This window comes from Agelaius tricolor, unplaced genomic scaffold, assembly GCF_023055355.1.
Source record: "Agelaius tricolor isolate 1412-34295 unplaced genomic scaffold, bAgeTri1.0.p SCAF_4, whole genome shotgun sequence".
Lineage (NCBI taxonomy): Eukaryota > Metazoa > Chordata > Aves > Passeriformes > Icteridae > Agelaius > Agelaius tricolor.
Genome location: NW_027269264.1, coordinates 21,591,869 through 21,614,036, shown reverse-complemented (window position 1 = coordinate 21,614,036; position 22,168 = coordinate 21,591,869). Strand labels below are relative to the sequence as shown.

General features: G+C 37.6%; 1 protein-coding gene across 1 annotated transcript in view; it reads right to left on the bottom strand.

The window, feature by feature from the left end:
- SLC28A3 (solute carrier family 28 member 3) overlaps positions 1-6,491 on the bottom strand; it is a 37,707-nt gene extending 31,216 nt beyond the window's left edge. The window contains exon 1 of the mRNA XM_071425943.1: positions 6,295-6,491. Within this exon, the coding sequence (XP_071282044.1) occupies positions 6,295-6,351 (57 nt within the window). The 5' untranslated portion in view covers positions 6,352-6,491. The remainder of the gene's footprint in view (positions 1-6,294) is intronic.
- Positions 6,492-22,168: the final 15,677 nt, after the last annotated feature.

Below are 22,168 nucleotides of genomic sequence, written 5' to 3'. Positions count from 1 at the left end.
CGGCCTTAGAAGCAACTAGAACAATGCTTACTAACACTTTTCCTTAAAGATACTTTGCCTCTAAACTTCACCAAAAAAATCAGTTTCAGTCAAAGTGTTTTTGTAACTTTTTGTGTCTCGGAGAAGAGAGAGTCACAAGAGGTTTTTTATTCAAGTGTTGTGGCCTTGATACATTAGTTTGCTCACTTCTAGGTGAAGAGTATGTTTTCTTTAGCTTAAGAGAGACATTTCTGTTTCAGAAACACTTGTCACTTGTTTGCCTGCTAACCATACTATCAGAGGGGTTTGCTTCCCCTGCAGCCAGCAACAAACGCAGCTACTGAACACTCCATGCAAAAAAAAAAAAAAAGTCACAAGAAGCAGAGATTAACTGTAGCATTGAGATATATTAAAAATACTACAGAGGACAGCATTGCAAAATCAAAGTACAAAGTGTTCTGTAATTCACATCCCCACACCCTCACACACTGAGAATGTTGTCTTTCAAGAGTTCTGTACTTACTGCTGAGGTAGAAAAAGCAGAGATTTCCTAGAATTTTTTCAGTAAATGTGTGAAAAATAATAATCATGCAAGTTGCTGTTCATGAAATACACAAGTAAAGGATAATCTATGTTGGAAGACACCTCTAGAAGTCACTTTGGCGAACCCATTGCGCAAGTGCAATAATTACATAAGAAGTTTCATTTATAGAATAATTAAAATATATGAATGTATGAGTAATGTAACAAAACCATTAAGAGCATCACACAATTTCTGGAACTCAGTAGCCCACGCTGCAGATTGATAGAATTGTGCCCTTCTCTGTGAATTTAAAAAGTTGCGATTTCAACTGATCATATTACATTTCTGGATTATTACTGATTCAGTAGAAACTGGTTAATTACAATTGCTAACACGGTTGCTCTAGTAAGTTTTCTGTTGACTCGAATAGTCTTTGAATAAGTGCCATGAAGCTGAGTAGTTTTCTTATTTCACAGGGAATTTTTTAAGAACTGTGTCTTCATTCTCCCCTTTATAAAATTTTTTGTTTGTTTTGTTTGGTGAAAACATTATTTAACCCTATTGCTTGAAGAAAAAAAATCTATTTTTAATTTGTAATAAGAACAGAAATATTCAAGTGACAATTAAATTACCTATTCCCCTTTCCTGCTTACTTAGTATCTGAGGTACTGAAGGAACGCCTCAACAAAATAATGGTCCGTGCTTATCACCTACTGTTGCTGATTGCAATATGTAAACAGTTCAACACAGGCAGAAAACTTCTACCTCATTTACTCAGTATCCTTTTCAACTCCCTGTAAATGTCTGGAGAACAAAACAGCGCAAGAGAAAGTGGGAGTTCAGGCCTTAGGAACTATAGTTAGCACAATCCCGTTATGAGCACAGGCCAGTACAGCAGCATGTGAAGTCACTTCTGAACCTACTCAACCTCCAGAGGACATGAGAGAGCAGGAAGTTCACAGAGAAGCCTCAGAAAATTCTCTTTGCTTTAGTACACAGTTTAAGGATTACAGAATTGGCCCATCTATTTGGAATGCTTGTAATATGACAACTGTTTTGAAACCTTGTTTCTGCTTTCACAAACTGCTTTACTTTAAGAGCTTGGAATTCCCCTCTTGTAAAATACTTGATTAAATGACAAGGACATAGCTATGTCAATATTTGTTTAGTTCCCTCTTGACGAGCTGTTAATTCACCTAGTATTGTTGCACACCTACACTCATTGATCTTCCCTGCCATCTCCTCCTTGATTTAGAAGTAGGATGGATTTTGCAAAGGGCTATTAACTTCTATTGTGTTTTTAACAATAGTAGACACTCTGGAGTAGATGGTGTTATGCTCATGCTAGTTAGGGAGGAAAATAGGATGGCCAACATTGCATTGAGGCAGCTGCTTAAACTGTTTATGGTTTAAGGGTGGGTCCTTACATTATGTTGGAGATTAGAATCAGGATACTCAAGGAGCTGACTGGAAAATAGATGCTTCAAAAGAAAATAGTTCACGTTAGAATGTCGGATTCTGCTGCATCTCAAGAGATTTCTCATGGTATTTGCCCAGCAGAAGTGAAGCCATCTAGTTTACAGTTTAAAACTTGCTTCTCTTTAAATATTCAGCTACCCTGAACACCATTCATCTAGGTTTTCTCTAATGTACTATCTTTTGTTAGCCAGTGCCATGATTCTGGAGTTTAAAAGCATTTTAAATATTGAGGAAGAATTTATTTAAATTAATAATCACAGCACTCATAAATACCTCTCGAATTATAAAACTCAGTCTACAAGGCAGGAAGGATGAATGTTCATTATCCATGTACTAAACTACAGCAAATGAGTTGTATAAACAACAGGTAAGAAAAAGATTTTGCCAGATATAAATTTAGCAGGCTACATCTTCGTGGGCTGTTTTGAAAAGGACTGTAAGTAAGACTCCCCACCTCTGAGTACATTGTTGTTTCCTGAAAAAAATTTAGGTTTTCAGGGTAGGATAGCTGGCTATTGTCCTGAAATGTAGGGGTTTTTATTAAAAAAAAAACCCCAAGTATGGCTTTGGAAATCAATTTTGAAAATGTGGAAAAGGATTACATAATTTCCTGTCTGGATCTGGTTAAATAATGCAGTGCAATGCCACCTTAATTTCTAAGGGTAAACATAACAGGGATGCTCACAAATATAAATTCTGAATAACATCTATTGTCTTATTTAACCAACCAGACAAGAGTACCTAGGAAACGGTGAAAAATGGCAATAAACAGAAATTGTATTTTTTAGGATATGTTTTAAGCTTGTTTGAAGGAAATGGATGCATGCCTTATGGCAATACAAATGTCCTATGCACTGTGAGCAAGGGACAGAATATTAAAGGGGATCCTTCCTCAAGTCAACTTCTTAAGAGCATGCTATGCTTTGCTACAGAAACAGGTACAGGCTGTTTAATGCATCATAACACTAGGGATAGGAGGCCAGCGAACAATAAATATTTATTAGCTGTTATCTTCCCTTTGCCCTTTATTTATGTTTGCCTCTGTGTTGCTTTTAACTATAGGGCAGTTTATTCATCCCACCTACTGTTTCTTTTTAAGATGCAGCTTTTATAATTCCTTATGGAGTGAGTGTGACTTGATGTTTTATGTTATCAGAGATCTGAACGATTAAAGTTTTGCCTCTTTAATGAGGGGTAAAGGCAAGCTAGGTAAATCCAATCTCAGTTTTAGGGTTATTATTAGTGATACAGGGTTTTGGAGCAGGAAGCTGTGGGCAAGTGTAGTGGTCCTCCAGCCAGCCAGTGCCATGTATGAGAGGTTGACTGAATCACCTTGAAGGCAAGAGACACAGCAGCATTTCCACACATTATGTATGACATTATTGTAGCTATAGATACACAATCTGTTACGCTGGTATATAGACGCTTAGCAGGAAAAATTTTCTGAATTGAGGATAATGATTGATCTATGTTCCTTAAATAACACGACATTTTTAAGATGAAAAAAAATTAACAATCTGAATATCTCATTATAAACAGTGCAGCAATCTACAGATTGTACTATGAGGCAGCATCCAGAGCAGGCAACTTTAGCATGTAGGTCTTAACAACTGCATTGGATTTTATTAAGTTAAATACTTTATTACTGAATGGTAGGAACATGATAGGGAAGACTGGCAGTATAGGTAAAGAAAGCTATGTATCTTCTTAAAACCTGTAGAAAAAGCTCACCCATTGTATTACACCCAGATGGCTGTGGGTAATTGAGATATTCCTAATATCAAAAAGAGAGAGACAAAGAGGGAAACTGCAGACGTGTACCTTTGGGGTTTATTGTCGGTTGTCTTTTGAGACCATTTTGAGCCGTTAATAAGGGGGAAAGCTGCTTCTGAGTCTCCCAGGTACTGGCATCATCACAAGGTAACAATGCAGTATCTGCAATTTCAACATTATGCTCAAGTGGAAACTGCATAGTGCACAAAAGAAGTAGCTGGTATTTTGCAGAACCAGACATTTTAAAAAATGCAATTAATGGTATTAATGTAACTTCATGCTGCATGGATGCAATCCTATCTGAAAGTTAACATTTGTTAAATGAGGGTGTACTACACTACCATTGAAACGCAGTGACGCAGTGAAAATCCTACCACAGTACAAATGGATGTGTGTTTACATATCAATAGCAACCGAGATTTTGAAAAGAGCTCATAGTTATCGCTCTTTGAGCATTTGTGTGACAAATCAAAAAGCAGACTACTCTATATTACAACTTCTTCATCCCGTTAGCATCCCTTTGCAACAGAAAGCACAGTGCTTCTCATTCTTGACTTAATAAAGGTCTGATATATGATACTTCAACGATCACTTGTTAGCTTTGAGCTGCTTTGCATTGCATTGAGAACTCTTTTACTAACTTAAGTCTACTTTACAAATCGCCTAACTCGGATTTACTTGTCTGTTATTTTATCCCTATGTGCATTAATCATTAAGTTGTTCAGGTGCATCTGAAGGTACCTATGGATACTTAAAATGGTTTAAACTACACCTTTTCCAGACCACTTTTATATTTTGTGGTTTTGGTAAGATACTCATTGCCTAATACATAAAGACTCATTTATTTTGGAGGAATTAAATGTTCACTCTTTGTACAAGGAAAGCTTAAACACAAGAAATAGTGGGACATGATGAGACTGTTTAGTTTTTAGGTGGTTCACAGTGGCTTTTACAGTGATTTGTTTATATACAGAATTTTACCTATTTCCTTCTGTGTCTTATTTTTTCTAGGGAGTGACTTACATATTGAAACAGAGAGAAGACATTGTAGGAAGTAATTAAAAATGGCCCAGGTAAGCTAGCTGCGTAAGGCAGAGGGTTAACCCGGGTTACTATACTGTGATTTTGCTTGAAGATCTCTGAGGAAAACTGTGATTTTCAGCTAATGCCATTTAAGAGAGTTCAACACCGAGCTTTTGCAGCTAGGGACTCTTCTCCTTTTTGAATTTGTAAGTACAAATTTAGGAAGCGGATGACGCTGGTTTAGTCACATATTTTGTGTGAAAACACAGGATAAAACCTCTTATCTGGCTCACTTGAACTGACGGAGACTCAAGTTCAAATTGCTTATCCATCTGCTCCGAAGCACAGATGAGTTGAGAGCGCTCTGATTACTCAGGAGAAAGGCCTAACCACTGGGCTATCATGTTTTAAGAGTTAACTCTCTTGCCTACATTCCGTAAGTATTCCATGACAGGCTTCTCTGTCCGAACAGCGCAATGAATAAATATACATAGCAGTTGAATGTCGGTGATGTTATGTAATAGTCTACATGCTTAGCATCTCAAAGTCCGTTCTGTGTTATTTGGACAGTGCCGGCAGATACCCACATCAGCTGCACACTTCCTGCTATCTGAGATCAGGAGCAGCGTAAGGATCGGAGACTGCAAAGGAGAGCAAGGAGCTGCTTTGTTAATATAGCCCTCTTCAGAGTATTTCACAGCCACTGTCGCTCCCCGACTTATTCGACTTTCAGCAACAAGTACAGAGAGCCAGCCCGGCTGCGGGTTCGCAAGTTTTTGTTTGTGTCTGCTCTAATTCCAGTGAAAGCACAGGGATGCTGGGGCACTGGGAAACAACCTTTGGTGGTTTTTTGTGTTTTTTTTTGTTTGTTTGTTTTTTTGTGGTGTTTGTTCGTTTGCGGGGGTTTCTGCTTACTCTTATGAAATCTGTAGGTTTTAAACGGCTGTTAATTTTATTTTATGCCTAGAAAATGCAAAAATCATCTGGGGGGGGGGGGGGTCCTTCTCTTTGCGCTCTTCTCGAGAGCAGAGGACAATTGCGCTTACTTTATGCATGGAAGAATGCTATGCCCCACTATAACTACATTATTACTTTATAATTTTTCTCATATTATTGAAATACATTGCTTTGATGAGTTATGTGTCTGCTGCATAATGCTGACCTTCTCTTCAACAGAACTGTAAATTACCTACCCTCAGAAAAATCAGCAACTGATAGAGCAGATGGGAGCCAGTTGTGAGATCCATCAGTCTATGAAATGTTACCAAGTCAGGACACTTTTCAAAGCTAGCTGTACACCACTGAGGAGAGCATATTCCTGAATAAGTCAATTGTGCTCAGCTTTTTTTTTCATAAGAGCCGTGTACTTTGGCAGGGTATCAGCACGTAGAATGTCGTAAAATACCTGCAGGCAGAGCGCAGAAAATGCTTTTTCTTTGTTCGAGGTCTGAATTCAACATTGTTCAATGTTTTTAACTCCTTCCTCTTCCCCAGAAAGCAAAGGAAACCACGCTTACCTGGAAGGCCAAATTGTGCACTCCTGAGTGATCACGGTTGGTCTCCGTCATCTCCATGTGCCTGGTATGGAGTTTTTGGGTGAACGTTGGAATACTGGAAGCTACTTGCAGCACAGGACAGAATCAGCCAGGACCTGGTTAATCCATCTACAGGACCGGTACCACTTAAAGTCAAGTTAGGTGGAGGCCTTCTCAGGTTACCCTTACTCCCACTTAGCTCCACCTTCTCGCTCTGCTAGCGCAGCCCCTTTTGGCCAGCATGGAAAACGGCCTTCAGAGACAAGAATGGAGGACACCTACAGGCCCGAGAAACTTAGTTTACACAGTATATCTCTGGGTGGTCCTAAAGGCAAATGTGTGTACTTATATGACTTCTGTCTTTCCTCACTTGCGTGGGATGAAAACTTCCAAGTCCAGATTTTGAGAGGCCAACAAATTTTTGTCCTTTTTTAACAGGTATTCTCAAGCCATTATTTTTGTCATATTATGGTAGCTTTATTTTTCATAGTAGCTGGGGACTTCATCTAGCAGGAGAAAAAAACGAGAATGTCAATAACACTCAAAACTCTGACAAGTCTGGTAAAGCTACTTTCAGTTGGCATCCTATATTTCATGGCACATAGTCTTTTAATTATCTGTCCACAGATTACTCACCTTTAACTGAAGAGTATTTATGATACTTTTCAGGCTTGCTATTTGCAGTATTGAAAATAGGTGTTCTTAAAACTATCAATTGGACCTCTTACCCCTGTTTTTTGTTGACTATGGACTTTGCGTATACAGCTTGTTCTGTGTAAGTCCTGAAAACACTAGCACTATTACAGACACCAATGTCAGACAGGATTTGTGTGAATAAAAAATTTGCCATTAAGAACAGCAAAAATTACAGTGTTCTGTTTCTTGGAAATGCAGCAAAGTATATTTATGAATTCATTAGCTGCCTACATTCAGAACTTTTTACATGCAGATGGAAAATGTCATGAGTTATGCCTCACCTTGTGAAAAGCAAAAAACTGTGCCCTGTTTTACGTATAAAACCAGAATGGATTGGCACGACTGAATATATTATTCAAAATAATGAACACTTACATGAAAAATAAGATGATGCATCTTTCTGAGTATTCTTCCAACTGTTTTACAGTATTATAAATCATACTGTCGCAATATGTGTTTTCTGAATATTATAACTATTGCTCAAAAAAGAGGACTAGCTGGGGGTTTTTTGGCCAGGAGTGCATGGTTTTTAATGATTTTTCAGTTTGCAGTATTCAGAATATTTTTGGAGACCCAGGTTTTGAAATCAATTTGTTTATTGGTAATTGTATTTGCCCTGTGAGTAGAGGACATTTTTTTGACTAATTACTTATTTCTGCACAATAATCTTCAGCAAGAAATAACTGCAAACATCTTTAACAAGTTTTTATACAATTGCCTGCTGATTTCTGCATACCTCAGCTGCTTTTTCGCTTCCTTTCTTCCTTCTCTGCCCCTCCCTTCCCCCCCCACCCCCTTCCAAGTTTGAACATGCTTTTACCATAAGAAGGTAGAGGAAACAATGAAATGAATAATTTCCAAATCCAGTCTATGCAATCTTAAAATCTGTCATCTGCATTTGCATGATGGAAGAAAGTTCTACCATCATAACTATTACAAGACAATTCCTTGGCCCCATTAGATAACCCATTAGATACTTTTTAAAACAGTTTTTCTCATTAAAAAAATCTCAGAATAACATTGATTCAATAATTTCAGTGTGGTTTCCTCCTTTGAATTTTATTTTATGTTAGAAAATTTACAGCATAATTAAAACAAAAATACCCATACCTCCAAGAAAAATCCTGAACTAACTATAAAAACTATGAAATATTGTTATTTTTTGATGGACAGAGGACCATATATTTAAAGAAAATTAGATAACTCACTGGTATTTTTTTACATGATCAGTCAGAATTATATTTAATGTTTGATTTACATTGAACCCTTCCTGTTTCTGGTTAGTTTAAATACTTACTTGAAGATATGTTTTTGTTTTTTTTTTTATATCAAGATATGTTATGTGTCTGAGGAATATCACATGCCACTATTTCAACTGATAACCGACCTGGACATCTGCTTTCCTCTTATGTGATTCTTTTGGCTGTGACAAAGCATTAAACACATATTCTTAAATTTTAGTGTGTTTTTACAAGAATGGATTAGTTGCTAGGCTGAAACAAATATGAATTGCCAAAATTCTACTGACAAATAGCAGAGAAAAAGAATTTACAATAATCTTAGTGTTGTTTCCAAAGAACAGTGATAAGAAACTCTATGTTCCATCCCACTATTTCTGCATAAACTCTGGAATCTCTTTGTCTTATTTAGAGGAAGACCAATCAAAAGGCCTAGTTGTCTCACTGAATTTCACATATAAATGAGATTTATATTTTTCCTAGTGTGAAAAATACATGGAGGAAGTTTATTTTCATTTGAAGGAATAATTTTCCTGGGTGCTTCTCACTTCCATTTTTAATGGTAGAAGTTTGTGAATTTATTGAAAGAATGCTGCTTTTTCAGTTGGGAGGCCTGAGAAATTAGAGAAGAAAAGCATTCAATTGTATTAAAATAACAATCCTGAAAATCAGAAAATACTTTTCATATACAGACTAAAGAAGATTTAATGTTAATGCGTTGGGTATTTTTACAATATTATGTAGAGCTGACACAGCAAACTACTGTTATTTCATCATACCTATGACCAAAATGTAGAAAATGAATATACTTTTGTAATTAATGTTTTTTAAAAAGGATTGAATATAACAAGCTATTTTCTTGAATCCTTTCCTCAAAACATGAGAAAGGTGGTTTCTCTCATTCCCCGGAAAATTTTTTAGGGAGAATAATGTTATCACACCCTCAGGGTGTTTCTCCTTGTATTATAATGCAGGTAAAGGAAACAAGAAATCTTGCTAGTAGGAGAGGCTTTCAGCTGAGCTTTTTGCTTAGAGGTCTGAGTGGCAAAGATATGGAATACTGTGTCAAGTAAATAAAATATTTTGTTAGCAAATGAAACCTTACTGCTGCTATATGACTGCCATGAAACCCTAGTCACATGGTAAAGCATTCAGAACCACTTTGTTCTTCAAGTAAGAGCACAGCAATGCTCAATTTGCTCTGAAATTGGCACACAGACTGGTGAAAGCCAGAAAGGTTTTTTGGGTAATATAGAAATATTGACCAACAGCACAGCTTACTGTACACACAGCAGGCAAATATATAGCAACATGATTCTTAATAATTTGCTAGGTGCATAGAGAAGATGAGCAGGACTATGAAGAAATGAGTAAGGTATCTAAAAAAGAGAAAACTCATGCTGGGTTTTTTTTTCCTTGTTGAACTGTGTGAAGCAACTTCATAGTTAGAACCTACCTGCCAAGTTCAAAAATTCAGAATTTTTACATTCTTAATTGATCCTATTCATTATGTATAGTTTTGTTAATATTACTTAGCTGTGAATTCAAGAACACTTCAGTTAAAAATTTCTAAAGCATTGAGATAATCAAATCCCAATTTTTCATATATGCCGTGAGTAAACTGCACCTCAGAGGAAAGGTGAATGAAAAAGACCATGGTTACCATTGAGAAATTGTTGGCAAGTAGTTACATTTTGCTATATATCCTAACATTTATCTAGCCAGTCCTGCTTATCCCTCTTCTGACTTCTCTGAGTGAAAAAGGTGCCTTCCATATTTGAAAAAACATGGGCCAAAAACTTTTTTTTTTTTGTTGATGTCTATAACCTACAATCTTCAGGTGTTTGCAGTATGGCTTACTGAGTTTTTAGAAATATTATCATACCAGTGTCAAAGATAAACTATAACCTCCACATCATCTTGAGAATAAAGGGTGAAGGGAAGAAACTACTGTCTTGGGGATAGGAAAAACAATTTTTTATGTGGGTAAAATTGTCCCTCAATACAAACTTTTCTTGGAGAGTGTGACTTTGGAACTTGTTTTTATGAAAAGGGCATTTCCCCTCCAAATTCTCAGGTAATGCTCTTACATTTTTAAGGGAAAAGCAGGCAGTGAAAAGGTCTTAGTAAGATAAAAACAGTTTAAAAAAATCAAAATGGTGCCAAGTTTGATGAGAGGTGGATACAAACCCCTGCATCTCCATTTTTAAAAATCGTTTTATTTGTACAAAGTGACTGTAAATGAGGTGGCTGAGTGACCGGGTGCTGCCTCCATTTCTCCCAGGCTCTGCTCTGAGTTCAGTTTTTGATTATTAGTTGTCATAGACTCTGGCCCAGTAAATCTCCAGCTCTTACTCTGTCTTGCAGCTCTCCCTCTGAGATCTTTTGAAATCAGTATGAATTTGAGCAGACTTACTTTCTTCCTTGTTTCTCGTTTTTTTTTCACTTCCTCGTGTTACTGTGACAGTAGAAATGAAACATTTGCATACTTCCCAGTTGAACTAAAGCTGACCCTTCACAGAATGAAAGCACTGCAAAAGAGGTGCATGTTTAACAAAAGCAATGAATTTGGGGGGGAAATACTTCTCAGAGGAAAGTCAAGGGCTTTGAGGGCTATTGTGTTTGACCTTGTGGCAAATACCTGTGTAAAGTTAAAAAAAAAAATCCTGGGCACGTGTTTATTTTTACTTTATAATAATTTTACCTTCTTGCAAAATTTCCATCCCAGTGGGATGAAATGCTACAGTGAGTCAACAAGACAACTAATCGCTCCTGTTGTGAAAACTAGACCTCTGAGGAGCAAAATGAATTACAGGTACAATCACTTGTTGCACTTCCTGCAAAGGCAGGTATGACCAACCCCGTTGGGAAATCAATTTATAATAGTGATAGAAGGAAAAATTTCAATTCTTTCTGTGATCTTTCTAGTGGTAGTGTAGGTGGCATTTGCAAGGACTGTGTATACAAAGGTGTGCCTCTGGGTGTACCTGTAGTGCTTCACGGGAACTTCCCAGCTTGTTTCTGTACAGGTGAGAGAGTGTACTCATTTGTGACAAATTACTTCACCGAGTTCCTAGCTTGCTTTGTCTCAAAGGAACTGCCTAGTTGACACTGGAGCTCCCCAAGTGCTGGATTCCCAGAGCATTATGCTGGCAGCCCCCATACGAGGCTGAGACACGTTGATAGGTGTTACCTGCACATTGAAATGTGTCAATGGATATCCTGGGTGGAGGAATTGAGTAATCTGGGAGCTCCTCCGGGCCAAAATGTGCATAGATAAGAAAATTTGAATAACGACTAGAAACTGTTCCAGCATATGAAGGAATAATAAAGTCTTTTGTCCACTGCCAAGATAATTAGAATGTTTTGTAGGTACTTAAAATTAGCCCATAGGAATTTATTATGCCCTTATTAGGGTAGTTATCCTGCTTATAGGACTAGAATCTAGCAGGATGAGTAGGGTTGTAAAACTTTATCTCAATTACACAATTCAGGAGTCTGATCTGATCCAGTGAAGATGCCATTGCAATGCTTGCAATGGGGAGTCCTGCACCATCTTCATAGTGGCTGACGGCCCTGTTTGAGAGATTTGGTTCTCCACGAATGCATTACGTTATTAGTGCAAAAGATCACAGGAAATCATTTTTGTAACTAGCACTCGGTCTGTGAATGTGCGTACAGGTCAGAGAGTATTCTTAAAACAAAACAATTTGGTATAAACCAACATAAACTATTACTACTTGTTTAAAAATGAAGTGAGAATCTGAGAAGTTGGTGGTTTGTTTTTTTCTTCAGTGCCTGTTGTGTATTTGTTTGTTACTGTTACACTCCAAACAATGCTACTTACCTACTTCTTGAACTGTTTTCTAAGTAGTTATCCTGCCGTGCAGTTATAAGCGCGAGTGTAGTATCGATTTTTAAGCTCTAGCAGCACAAATTAACATTTTCCTTATGATAAAGAATTTAAGAAGGAGTAAAAAGAGGACAGCCATAGATTAGAAAACTAAAAAACCTGAGCAAAAGTTCTGAAAGTGTTTAGATGTCTGTCTACAAGAAAAGCTATATTCATAACACAAAACTTTTTCTTCTATGTGATTATTGCTTTCTTTGCACACTTAATAGGGTTTCTGGAGCTTGGAACTACAAGAGGATGATGATAAGTAGAAGTTTAAATCGGGCAGTGGGAACCATCACTGGCTGGGGAATGAAGAGAGAGTAAAAAAATGCTGTACTTACATTCCTTACATTTAATGATAAATCACTCATTGTTATTGGATCCAAGGTAATTTACTGTGAATATACAGTGCTCAGTGTGGCTCCCTATGGAGACACTCATTATGCAGACAACAAAGATTCACTGCTGTAAAAATGGCGACCAGCACAGTTTATAGAGCTGGAACCATCGAAGTGAGTTAGAGAATTTTTATACAGCACTGTACCTTCAACTGCAGTCCAAGTTGCTTAGATTTGAAAAACATCAGCATTGATGAGAGATTTAACCTTGAAGTCTCTGTAAGACTGTCTTAACTGCCAGCAAATGGCCCTATTTTTCCTTTTTTAAAAACCATCACCTGGTCACACTGGCAATTCAGCAAGCTTCTATTTTTGGAATAACAGAGCTAAGGGTTATGCTCTAATTTACAGCACCTCTAGCGTCAGGGGCTCCTTAAGAACACAAAAGCGTCATGGGAGGTAGAGGATACATGCTAGTCTGAGTACCTTTAATTTAGTGCACTACTAGTAGAAGTACTTTTTGTCTCAGACAGGTAAAAAGGCCTAGCCAAGGACAGGCAATGCTATATAATACAAAATCTTTTTGGGCAAATTTCTTACTCGTTAACTTTTACTTTTCATTTGTCTGTTTGCTTTGGTTGAGTTTTATTTTGTTTTTTTGCTTGTGTGATGCTGATACTTCCTCTGAGAGAATGGCAAATACACTACTCATACACTTCCACGAAACAATACGACTTTAATTACATACATAAATTCTGGTCGAGTGGATGACTTGGAAGCGGTGCAAGCACACACTGAGGTTTTGATCTAATATTCCAGAGGTCTACAGCAAGAGCAAATCTTCCAAAATGAGACCAGCACGGAGGATAAAGTCTTGAAGAAAAATGAGGTTGAATTCTAAGTTACTGTACTAAATCTCTCCCTCATACTGGTTCCCTAGGTGCACTAGAGATGATACAGCATCTCTCTGCTTGATGCAATGGGAACACCCAGCATGATTCTATTAAAGGTCATTTCTTGAGTGCTCAATGCAATTTGAAGGAAATAGAAGCATTAAAACCTTTTACAAGAAAGAATTCTTCCCTTTGAATATCAAGAAGTTGGTTCGTTGAAATACTTAAATATGATTAAACACCCTTTTTATATTTTTTCTATCTTTGTATTTTGAATTTATTGACCAGATGCAGAAGTCAAAGTAAAATATACTTCAGAATAGAAAATATATTCCAGGGTTCTGAAATACTACACCATCTAAGGACAATATGTGCACTGGGTTTGAACTCCAGGGCATTTTTTAAAATTGCTCTCTCCAGGGGAGGGAGAAGCACAATTTAAATTGATCTTTTAAATTGTTAATGGATATTTAGAAGTTCAAGCCTTTGGAGCAGCTGAGAAGTGTTAAGAGAAGAGGTCAACAGTGGCTAAATAGCACTCTTAACATACCGCTGTTAACACAGATAAACTGTTATCATCCTGATTGCTTTCAGGCAGAACCCGGCTTAGAGAACAATATGGAGACCTCTGGGTTGCTCCAGCATAACAGCAGAGCTTCCCAGACCAGTTCTTCCAGCTGAAATCTACTGACTGTTGAAGTCTGGAGGTGTTTGTGCCCTGTGTCATCCCAGCAGGACCGTTTCACCCACGCCCTGCACTGTTTGGTTTGTCTTGGAAACAGTCAAACTCATCTTGCAAGATAGCCAGCCTGGAATTATGCCAAAGAATATGTGTTCTACGCACGGTTTAGTATAAGGAGTTGCAATCTCCCACTCCTCACTAAGAAATTTGGGATATTCATTTAAGGTTCAAGAGACACAAAACTACATCTTGTCTGTCAAGCAAAGGGCTTAACAGGGCATAAGTGGATTTGGACAGCCAGTACCATTAATTATTCCTCCTTTCACCAATGGATCCTCTGTTTGTGCAACTAATCTGTTAGTGGGAAATCTGGATTTGCAGTCCTATTTTTGCAGCTCTCGTTTGCCTGTGCATAAAAAAAATTCCAAAGCTTATTATAATGTTTCTGTACTGCAGACTGTATGTACTACTGTTTCATTAGTACACTTTCATCTAAATATTTCCTGACCTAATGACCTTTTGAGTCTTTTAAAAAATACTGCTTGATAGAGTAATCTGTTAATGAAACTGACACAGCATAACCTAAAGACATTTTTTCATTATGTTGCTGACAGAAAAAAGTAATCTATCTCATTTCACCCTATCACTAGCATAATTTTTCTTCCAGAATTTTCAACAACAGAGTGCTGTCTAGCAGATTTGTGTGACCTAGATCCAAAGATTGACAACACTAGCTTGTTTATCTAGCTTGAACTAAAAACACTTTTGAAATTTGGTGATACATATGCACAAACCTTCTACACAGAGGATTCTGTTCACTTTAGTCTTCTTATTCCCCATATAGCTCATTTGAATTTTGGCAGACCTCATGCAGGTTGCAATTTCTCCATGTCTTTAAATTTCATGTGTTTTGTCCTGTACAGGTCTATGAGATCCTTGAATGTTACTGGTGGATAAATTGGACCTTTTTAAGAAGTGAGAGTGTACCATGAAGAAAGTCAAATTCTAATCCTTCCAGGATCCATTTCCAAACCTTTGTTGAGTATCCAAACACAACGCAGTAGAGTGAGTCAGGCATATTCAGAATGTTTGGAGAGTCAAACCTAGCTTAAAAGTAGCGAAGGGGAAAATAATTTGTTTACCATTGGACTAAAAAGTCCATAATTAGTTTAGAAGCAGGAAGGAATTGCAACCTGAGGGCAAGATGTTCCAGTTAATTATGGAACCGGGTGCAGAGCATAATGAGAGAAAAGATATTGTGTTGCAGAAAACTAGCAATTGCCAGTTGTATAGTGAATACCACATGGGGAAAAAAAAAGTAAATAACTTGTCACAAGTCCCGTTAACCACTGAAAAAGTACTTGCTACTTCTTTTTCGAATCTTGCTTTCTTTGTGGATTTCTTTCATATTAAACAGGCTGCCCATTAACACTCTCTGGAGCTGCTAGCTACCATCCAAGTCAGACCCTCTCTCAGAAAAACTGATTCTTCAGGCCATGCATAACCAGTAAGATAAACAAAACACATCTGTTCCTGACTAGCCAAGTCCTCTAAGGACAGCTCTAATTATTTGTGATGGATTATTCATTTTACAAAGCATTACACTTAAGTGCTTTAAAGTATATTCGAAAATTCCACTGGAAGCAAATTGCCTTGTAGAGATGTCTTGCACTAGCTGTATATAAGATTAATTGTTAGGCAGCACCATACCACACTGTATGGGAATCATATTACAGTCCTCGTAGTGATTGATGTGCAGAACTATGAAAGGTTAGGTGCACTTCCTGACCCCTTTCTTTCTTGGAAAGGGGAAACAAGCTCTAATAAATTTTGTAATTTTAAGCAGAGGAGTAACATTTCTTGGTAGCAGAAATACAATATATGTGTGGGGTTCACCAGATAGGCCACACACCAGAAACAGTCAGAGCAGGAAGTCTCTGTTTATTCTAAAGTGACAGTGTTAGCAAGCACTGGTCTTTTGAGCTGTCTCTCAGGTCTGAATAGTGAATGTAAGCATTATTCTCCTTATTTCTCGGGATTATTCATACGTATACACTGATTCCCTGACGAAATAATGAAAAAGAAGTATCCGGTCCATGCATATTGACAGATGCATTCTTTAGTGTACATTCATATCCGTTTTCCTGCCATGAGTCAAAGTTTGACTCAAAAGGGAGTGCTAGATTCTCCTGCTGCTTGTGAGAGCTCCCAAATAGAGAGGTTATCCTTGGTCCCAGATCCTTCGTAGAGACACAGGAACAGCCAGCTCCCTGCCCACATCCTCCAGTGACACTGAAATCCCACTTTCTGTGTTTGCTGTGGTATCCATACCACTTGGATTAACTGTAATCTTCCTTTTTTTCACCACTTATATTAAATCACTCCTATCTTGTTTATATCTAGCCTTCCTAAGTAAGGATTTCCTCTCTTTGTCAATATAAGGATCCCAAAGCTCAACCATAGCCAGTAGTACTAATTACTATCCTACTGATAGTGAATACACACAGAATAATTAACCCACTGCTGCCTATAAAATTATATTCATGTTAAGAGTCTTGGATTCCATTTAGAGACATTGATTATCTGATTATCTTCCTATGTCATATTCAGGCTTTTAGTCTTCACCTTTATGCCATATGTAATATTGAAGCTATGTATTCTAATTAACCTCTTCTATGTTTTTTACCTTGGTTGCTCCATATAGTCATGTTTCTGCTTTAATCTACAGCTTTATTTATTGTAAATTCCTGATAAATTCAGTTGGCTTTCCTAATCCTTTAATTTCACAATTTCTTTAATCTCTTCCTCTTCCTTTCAACTTTCTAGACTCTGCCCTGGTGCTTCCTAAGCTTTAAGAAGCTGCACAATTTCTGTTCACCATCAGTCTCCTTCAAGCCTCTCTGAAGACAGTTTAACCAGAAAACTTTCCGGCTCCTGCTTTTTGGACTGATTATTGTTGAATAATGTTGTTTGGACACAATTCCCTCAAAGCTTTTATTTACGTTCACATAGTAAGTTACACAGTGAAAATTAACCTCATCGGAGGAAACACTTTTTTTTTGATGAATGTGAAGAACTCTTTGTACATTACCTGCTTAAAATAATAAACAGTGAAAAATTGTAATATAAATATTTTTAATGAGAAAGCATCTGTTCCCTGCCATTTTTATGAATCAACCATCTCACAAGATTAATAAAACTCAGCTACTGTTTCTCTTTTTCACTGGAAATCACCAATTTTCAAAAACTACATATATCCAGTTAGATTTTGTTCCAATTGAGCAGTAAGATCAAAAGTTAACGAGGGGAAAAAAGTTTGTTGCCAGTGAGTCAGAGGGCCAAGCAGGCAGTGTGGTGTGACCTCCCAAGTAAATAGAAGGGAAGAAGGGATAAGGCCCAGGAGCTGGTTCCTGACTTTGGGTGAGCAGTGCCCTGGGGGTGTCTTGTGGGCTGGGAGATCATTTTGGATGTTGTAGGGTGTTGTTGCATTGTGGTCAGTGCATTGACTAAGACACCCACATTAATGGCAGCCCATGAGGGTGGCAGCAGTGATCCCACATGGTTAATGCACTTTCTCCTGAAGCTCTTGACAGCACTCCTAAGTTCTGAACCAAGAGAAAACACTTAAATTCAATTTTGAGGCATTCCAGGAAATAGAATAGGCTGTACAGCTGCAGAAGCCCAGACAGGGGGAGAATGATTTCCCATCCTGGCTGCACTTTTTAGACTCTAATGTATCTCTGTTGTCCCCAGGAGAATAGGTTTCCATTGACCTGTACCGTCAGATTTGTTAACCGTTTGACTTTTTACCAAAGAGAATTGTATCTGAATATCCACCACCAATGGCTGCCGTGAGTTAACACCCTCATCTCCATGAGCAGATGTAGATGGAAGAGTCTGCACTGCTAACAGGTCTGTTGGACACTTGATGGCAGTATTTGCTCTGGGTTCTTTCATCGGTAACTCCATTAGCTCTGTTTAATGCAATCTCCAGAGAGCTGTAGGCCTTTTGGAAAGGGGGCGCAGAATGGAAGGGAGTCACAGAAGAGGAGTGGAAGGACAATAAATATGATTTAATCTCTTCAGTCCTAATGTCACAGCTGTCAAAAACTATTTTCCTTTAACTATTTAATTTTCCTAGTTTTTGTTGACTTTCTGCCTTGGGAGCTCTCACTGACCCTGCCTGTTCGATCTCAGGACAAAAGTTATGTAAACAGATTTGAAATCTATCACAGTGCAGCTAATAACGTTGATCTGGTTTCTATTGATTTAAAGTGGATTGGATTGTTGACAGCATTAGCCTCTAATAATTATTTTCTTCAAGGGACTACAATTCTTCTGCAGTGGCTGAAGTATTTGTCAACTTGCAGGTGCTGTAGATATGAATGATATGAATACTTGCATTCATATCTAAACAGCTGAGTAGGTGAGAGCAGTCCCCAGGTGTAATGAGCAGCCTCCTACACAGCTTCCTGCTGATACTTTGGGAAGCAATTATCTGAGAGTGACTAGCCTGTACAGATGACCAAACCAATCCCCTGCTAATGCTGCACAGAAATGGCAGAGGCAGAAAGGTGTCAAGAAACCATCTAGGGGGAGTTGGCAAGTGCACCTTGGCTCAATACAAGGGCTAAGGTGAGCAGGAATGCAGAAACCACCTTAGCACATATATACCAATACCTAATTTCAACCCCTTCTGTGCTCTGAAGTTTGCATCAAACCTACCTTATTATCAAATAAAATTTGTGTAAATCCTTGTGTTTCAGTTTTGGTTTGGTTTTGTCTGTTTGTTTTTGTTCATATGAACAGCAGATTAAAGCGATGCCACTAGTAAAAGCTGCATTCTGATGCCCCAGTAAAACTGAGCAATGAAGCATTCTGGGTAGATATTTTCTTTCCTTAATGCAATCGACTTTTTACAGTTAATTAGAATGAAAATATATTTTAAAGCCCCCTCCTCCCAGTTTCAGTTCTGCTTTTTCTGCTTATTTCAGAGGAGTGAATCTGTTGGTCTCATGAGATAGTTTTTACAATATGCAATAAATTCACGTTACATTATGGCTTTCTTCACAATGCTTAAAATGCTGGATTTTTCTCCTAACAAATGACATCAGGATTTTAAAAAAAATTGCTCTAGAAAACAACTCAGTCTCCCTCAAATGCTCAGAGAGGTCTTTAGTTGATATAAAGCAGTATATATTTAGTATTGCTTGCTTTTACAAACCTGATCCACTTATTAATAATTTTAGTGATGAGGCTGGAGGATTTTCATGTTCAGTTGCGTCATCCTTGCATATGCTTTCATTTGAATAGCAATGAACAGAAATTTTCCCCTCTTACAACATGGGAAGTTCAGTCTACTTCTGGTAGTTGTTGTTTTTATCAAGCTGAATTATTCCTCATCCCCTTGAAATTCTTGGTAATAAATAAATAATTTATGCTAAGTGAAGCAGTACTGCTGGGAGCTGGGAGTTGATCTAATCAGAATTCAAAAGTTACAGGGCCCATTGAAAACATTTACTGAAATCACTATGGCTCCAGAAGTGTGTGTGTGTGTGTGTGTGTTTGGAGAGAGAAGAAGGGCTTTGGCCCCTTTTTCATTTCCCAAAGGAATGACTAGCAATTGCTGGATTTAGGAAGACAGCAATGCACTGAGTAATCTTGCTCAGAACACTCTGGCAACTGAAATTCCCCTCCATGGAAATTTCAAAAAATATTCTCTTCTCTTTGAAAAAAGTAAATACATTTTCTAGCATTTTCAGTGGGATGAAGAATTTGAGGACCTTTAGTTAGCAGTGATTCAAATAATTTATTTAGCATGTAGTCGTAGAGGTCTTTTATGATTTCCTTTGGGAATCCACATTCTCAACTTGGCTCCAGGTCTCCCAGGGAGAAGCTAGCTGTTCTGAAACCCACAGCTGCGGCTCTCTCCAGCTCTGGAGAGGTAGGAACATGATACTATCCCACAACTGCAGCCCATGGTGGTTCTAGTGCTTTCCCTGAGCTAGCTGTTAGAGTCCAGAGAGGATATGCCTGTTTTGTTGGACTCTGTTAATGAAATATAATATTAGTTTTTACAGTTATTATACAGTATTTTTTTAAACTGTACTCAATTTTCACAGAGTACAGTTTAAAAAATTATATGAAAATCTATTTCCCATGGAAACTCCTAACCAACTGTTTTCCATAGACAGGTCAATATTGGGGATACTAGAAGGACAGCACAGAAACAGTGGTTGCTGTTTTCTCCCAAGGCACCACTTCTGGAGAGTGGATTATTGCTTCATACTGGAACTGTAATGACTATGGCCATTGTGAGACAAACCCACATAATTTATTAAGAGCCATTATATATTTATACCCTGGTATCTCATGTAATCTTTTCTTGCTGTCCTCCCAAGTGGGTCTATGTAGCCAAGCCTCTGTTGCCCTGGGTTGCATGGGTAAAAGCTGGGTTGTTACAGGTTCTGAACTGTGCATTCCAAGGTACTGATGCATTCCATAAATGAGCTGTAAAAACTGAGATTGCTTTGTAATGTATTTGCTCTGGGTGACAGGAATATTTTTGTGAAATACAGTCTTTTTTTCAATTTAGTCAGCTTCTCCACTTTCTAGTAAAACAGGAACTCTCCCCCCAGCTCTGATGCCCCCAACCCTCCTTAAGACCCCAAATCATAGAAGATACAAAGCTGCTCACTGAGGAAAAAAAAGTAATTGCTCTAGTGAATAAAGAATTAGGTACCAGCAGATGGTGCTCCAGAGTAAGTAATACTATTTGTTGCTTTATCCAAACAGAAAAAATTCATTGCAATTTTATGGTAAAAGGGATTTTGGAGGGACTGTCCCATTATCTTCTTGAGTACACACAAGATAATGACTTAATTTGAAAAGATGTCCACTGTATGCATCTCCCAATCATTTAAACTAAAAGTGCAAAACCAACTCATAAAAAATGGCTGTAAGTTTTTAAATGTCTTGGATAACTTAATTTACTCAAAGCAGATTCTCTTTAGTGCCTCTAGGAAATATAGAAATAATAATAGAAATAAATAATTGAGCACACATTGCCCAAACGATAGAACAAAAAACCAAAAAAACAGTGCAAACAGAAAGAATTCAGAAAAGAGAGGCTAGAATATTTGCAGTACAAATATCAGTCCTGAACCAGTTCTTTGTTTTCCCAGTTTTACAAACAGAAAATAACCTAATAAACTACAGATTTAAAATTATAGGGTTGGTTTTGGGTTGCAAATTTTTGTGAGCAGTTTGTTTGGTTTTTTGTGATTTTTTTTTTTTTAATTATTGGTAGTGGTGGTGGTGGTGGTGGTGATGTTGATTTGAGTTTTGGGGGTTTTTAAATGTGCACTGGGTTCTAGTTTTGGGTTTTGGTTTTGGTTTGGGTTTTTTTTTAACTTTAGAGTTTGCACAGAGGACCTAAACCAGCAGCCAGAAAGCAGAAAGCTTTGTCTCCCTTGTCAATTAAAAACTGGTTTGGATGACCAGAGAAAACTTGTGTTCTTGCAGCCACCCACTCACCTGTTCATCAGTGCATCTATACAAATGACAAGGGCAGGGCTTTTCTCCATATACAGAATTCGCTTGACAAAAGGCACCTTTAGTAGTCTGGTTAATTTAGTTTTATCGATTCCCTTAATCTTAGATGTTAGAAGAGCTGCAATATTGTTGAAATGGTCTAAATGTCTGGTCTAAATGTTGAGATAAAATATTGATCTGAAACTTGGCCAGGATTTTAAACCATGTGTAGTTCAAGAGTTGTTCATCCTAGACATTTTTCTAACTTTACAGTGATCATTCAAAATTCTAATCTGGTTTTTGTTTCCATTCTACATCAAGACCAATAGGCTTGATTGCTTTGATTTAGACTTATCCTCAGCTGATATTTTAATCGAATGATAACAGTTAAGACAAATAATATTTAAGGTAAGTCTAGGTCTTCTGTACAGTCGTCTGTCCCATACAGCATTATAATTTTTGATAATAGAAGTTGAAATGTTTGATCTTCACCGTGCAATTTCAAAAATTCTTGAAGCAGTGCTCAATCACTGCATTACTTGCATATGCAATCAACAATGAAACTCATAAAGACATCAGCA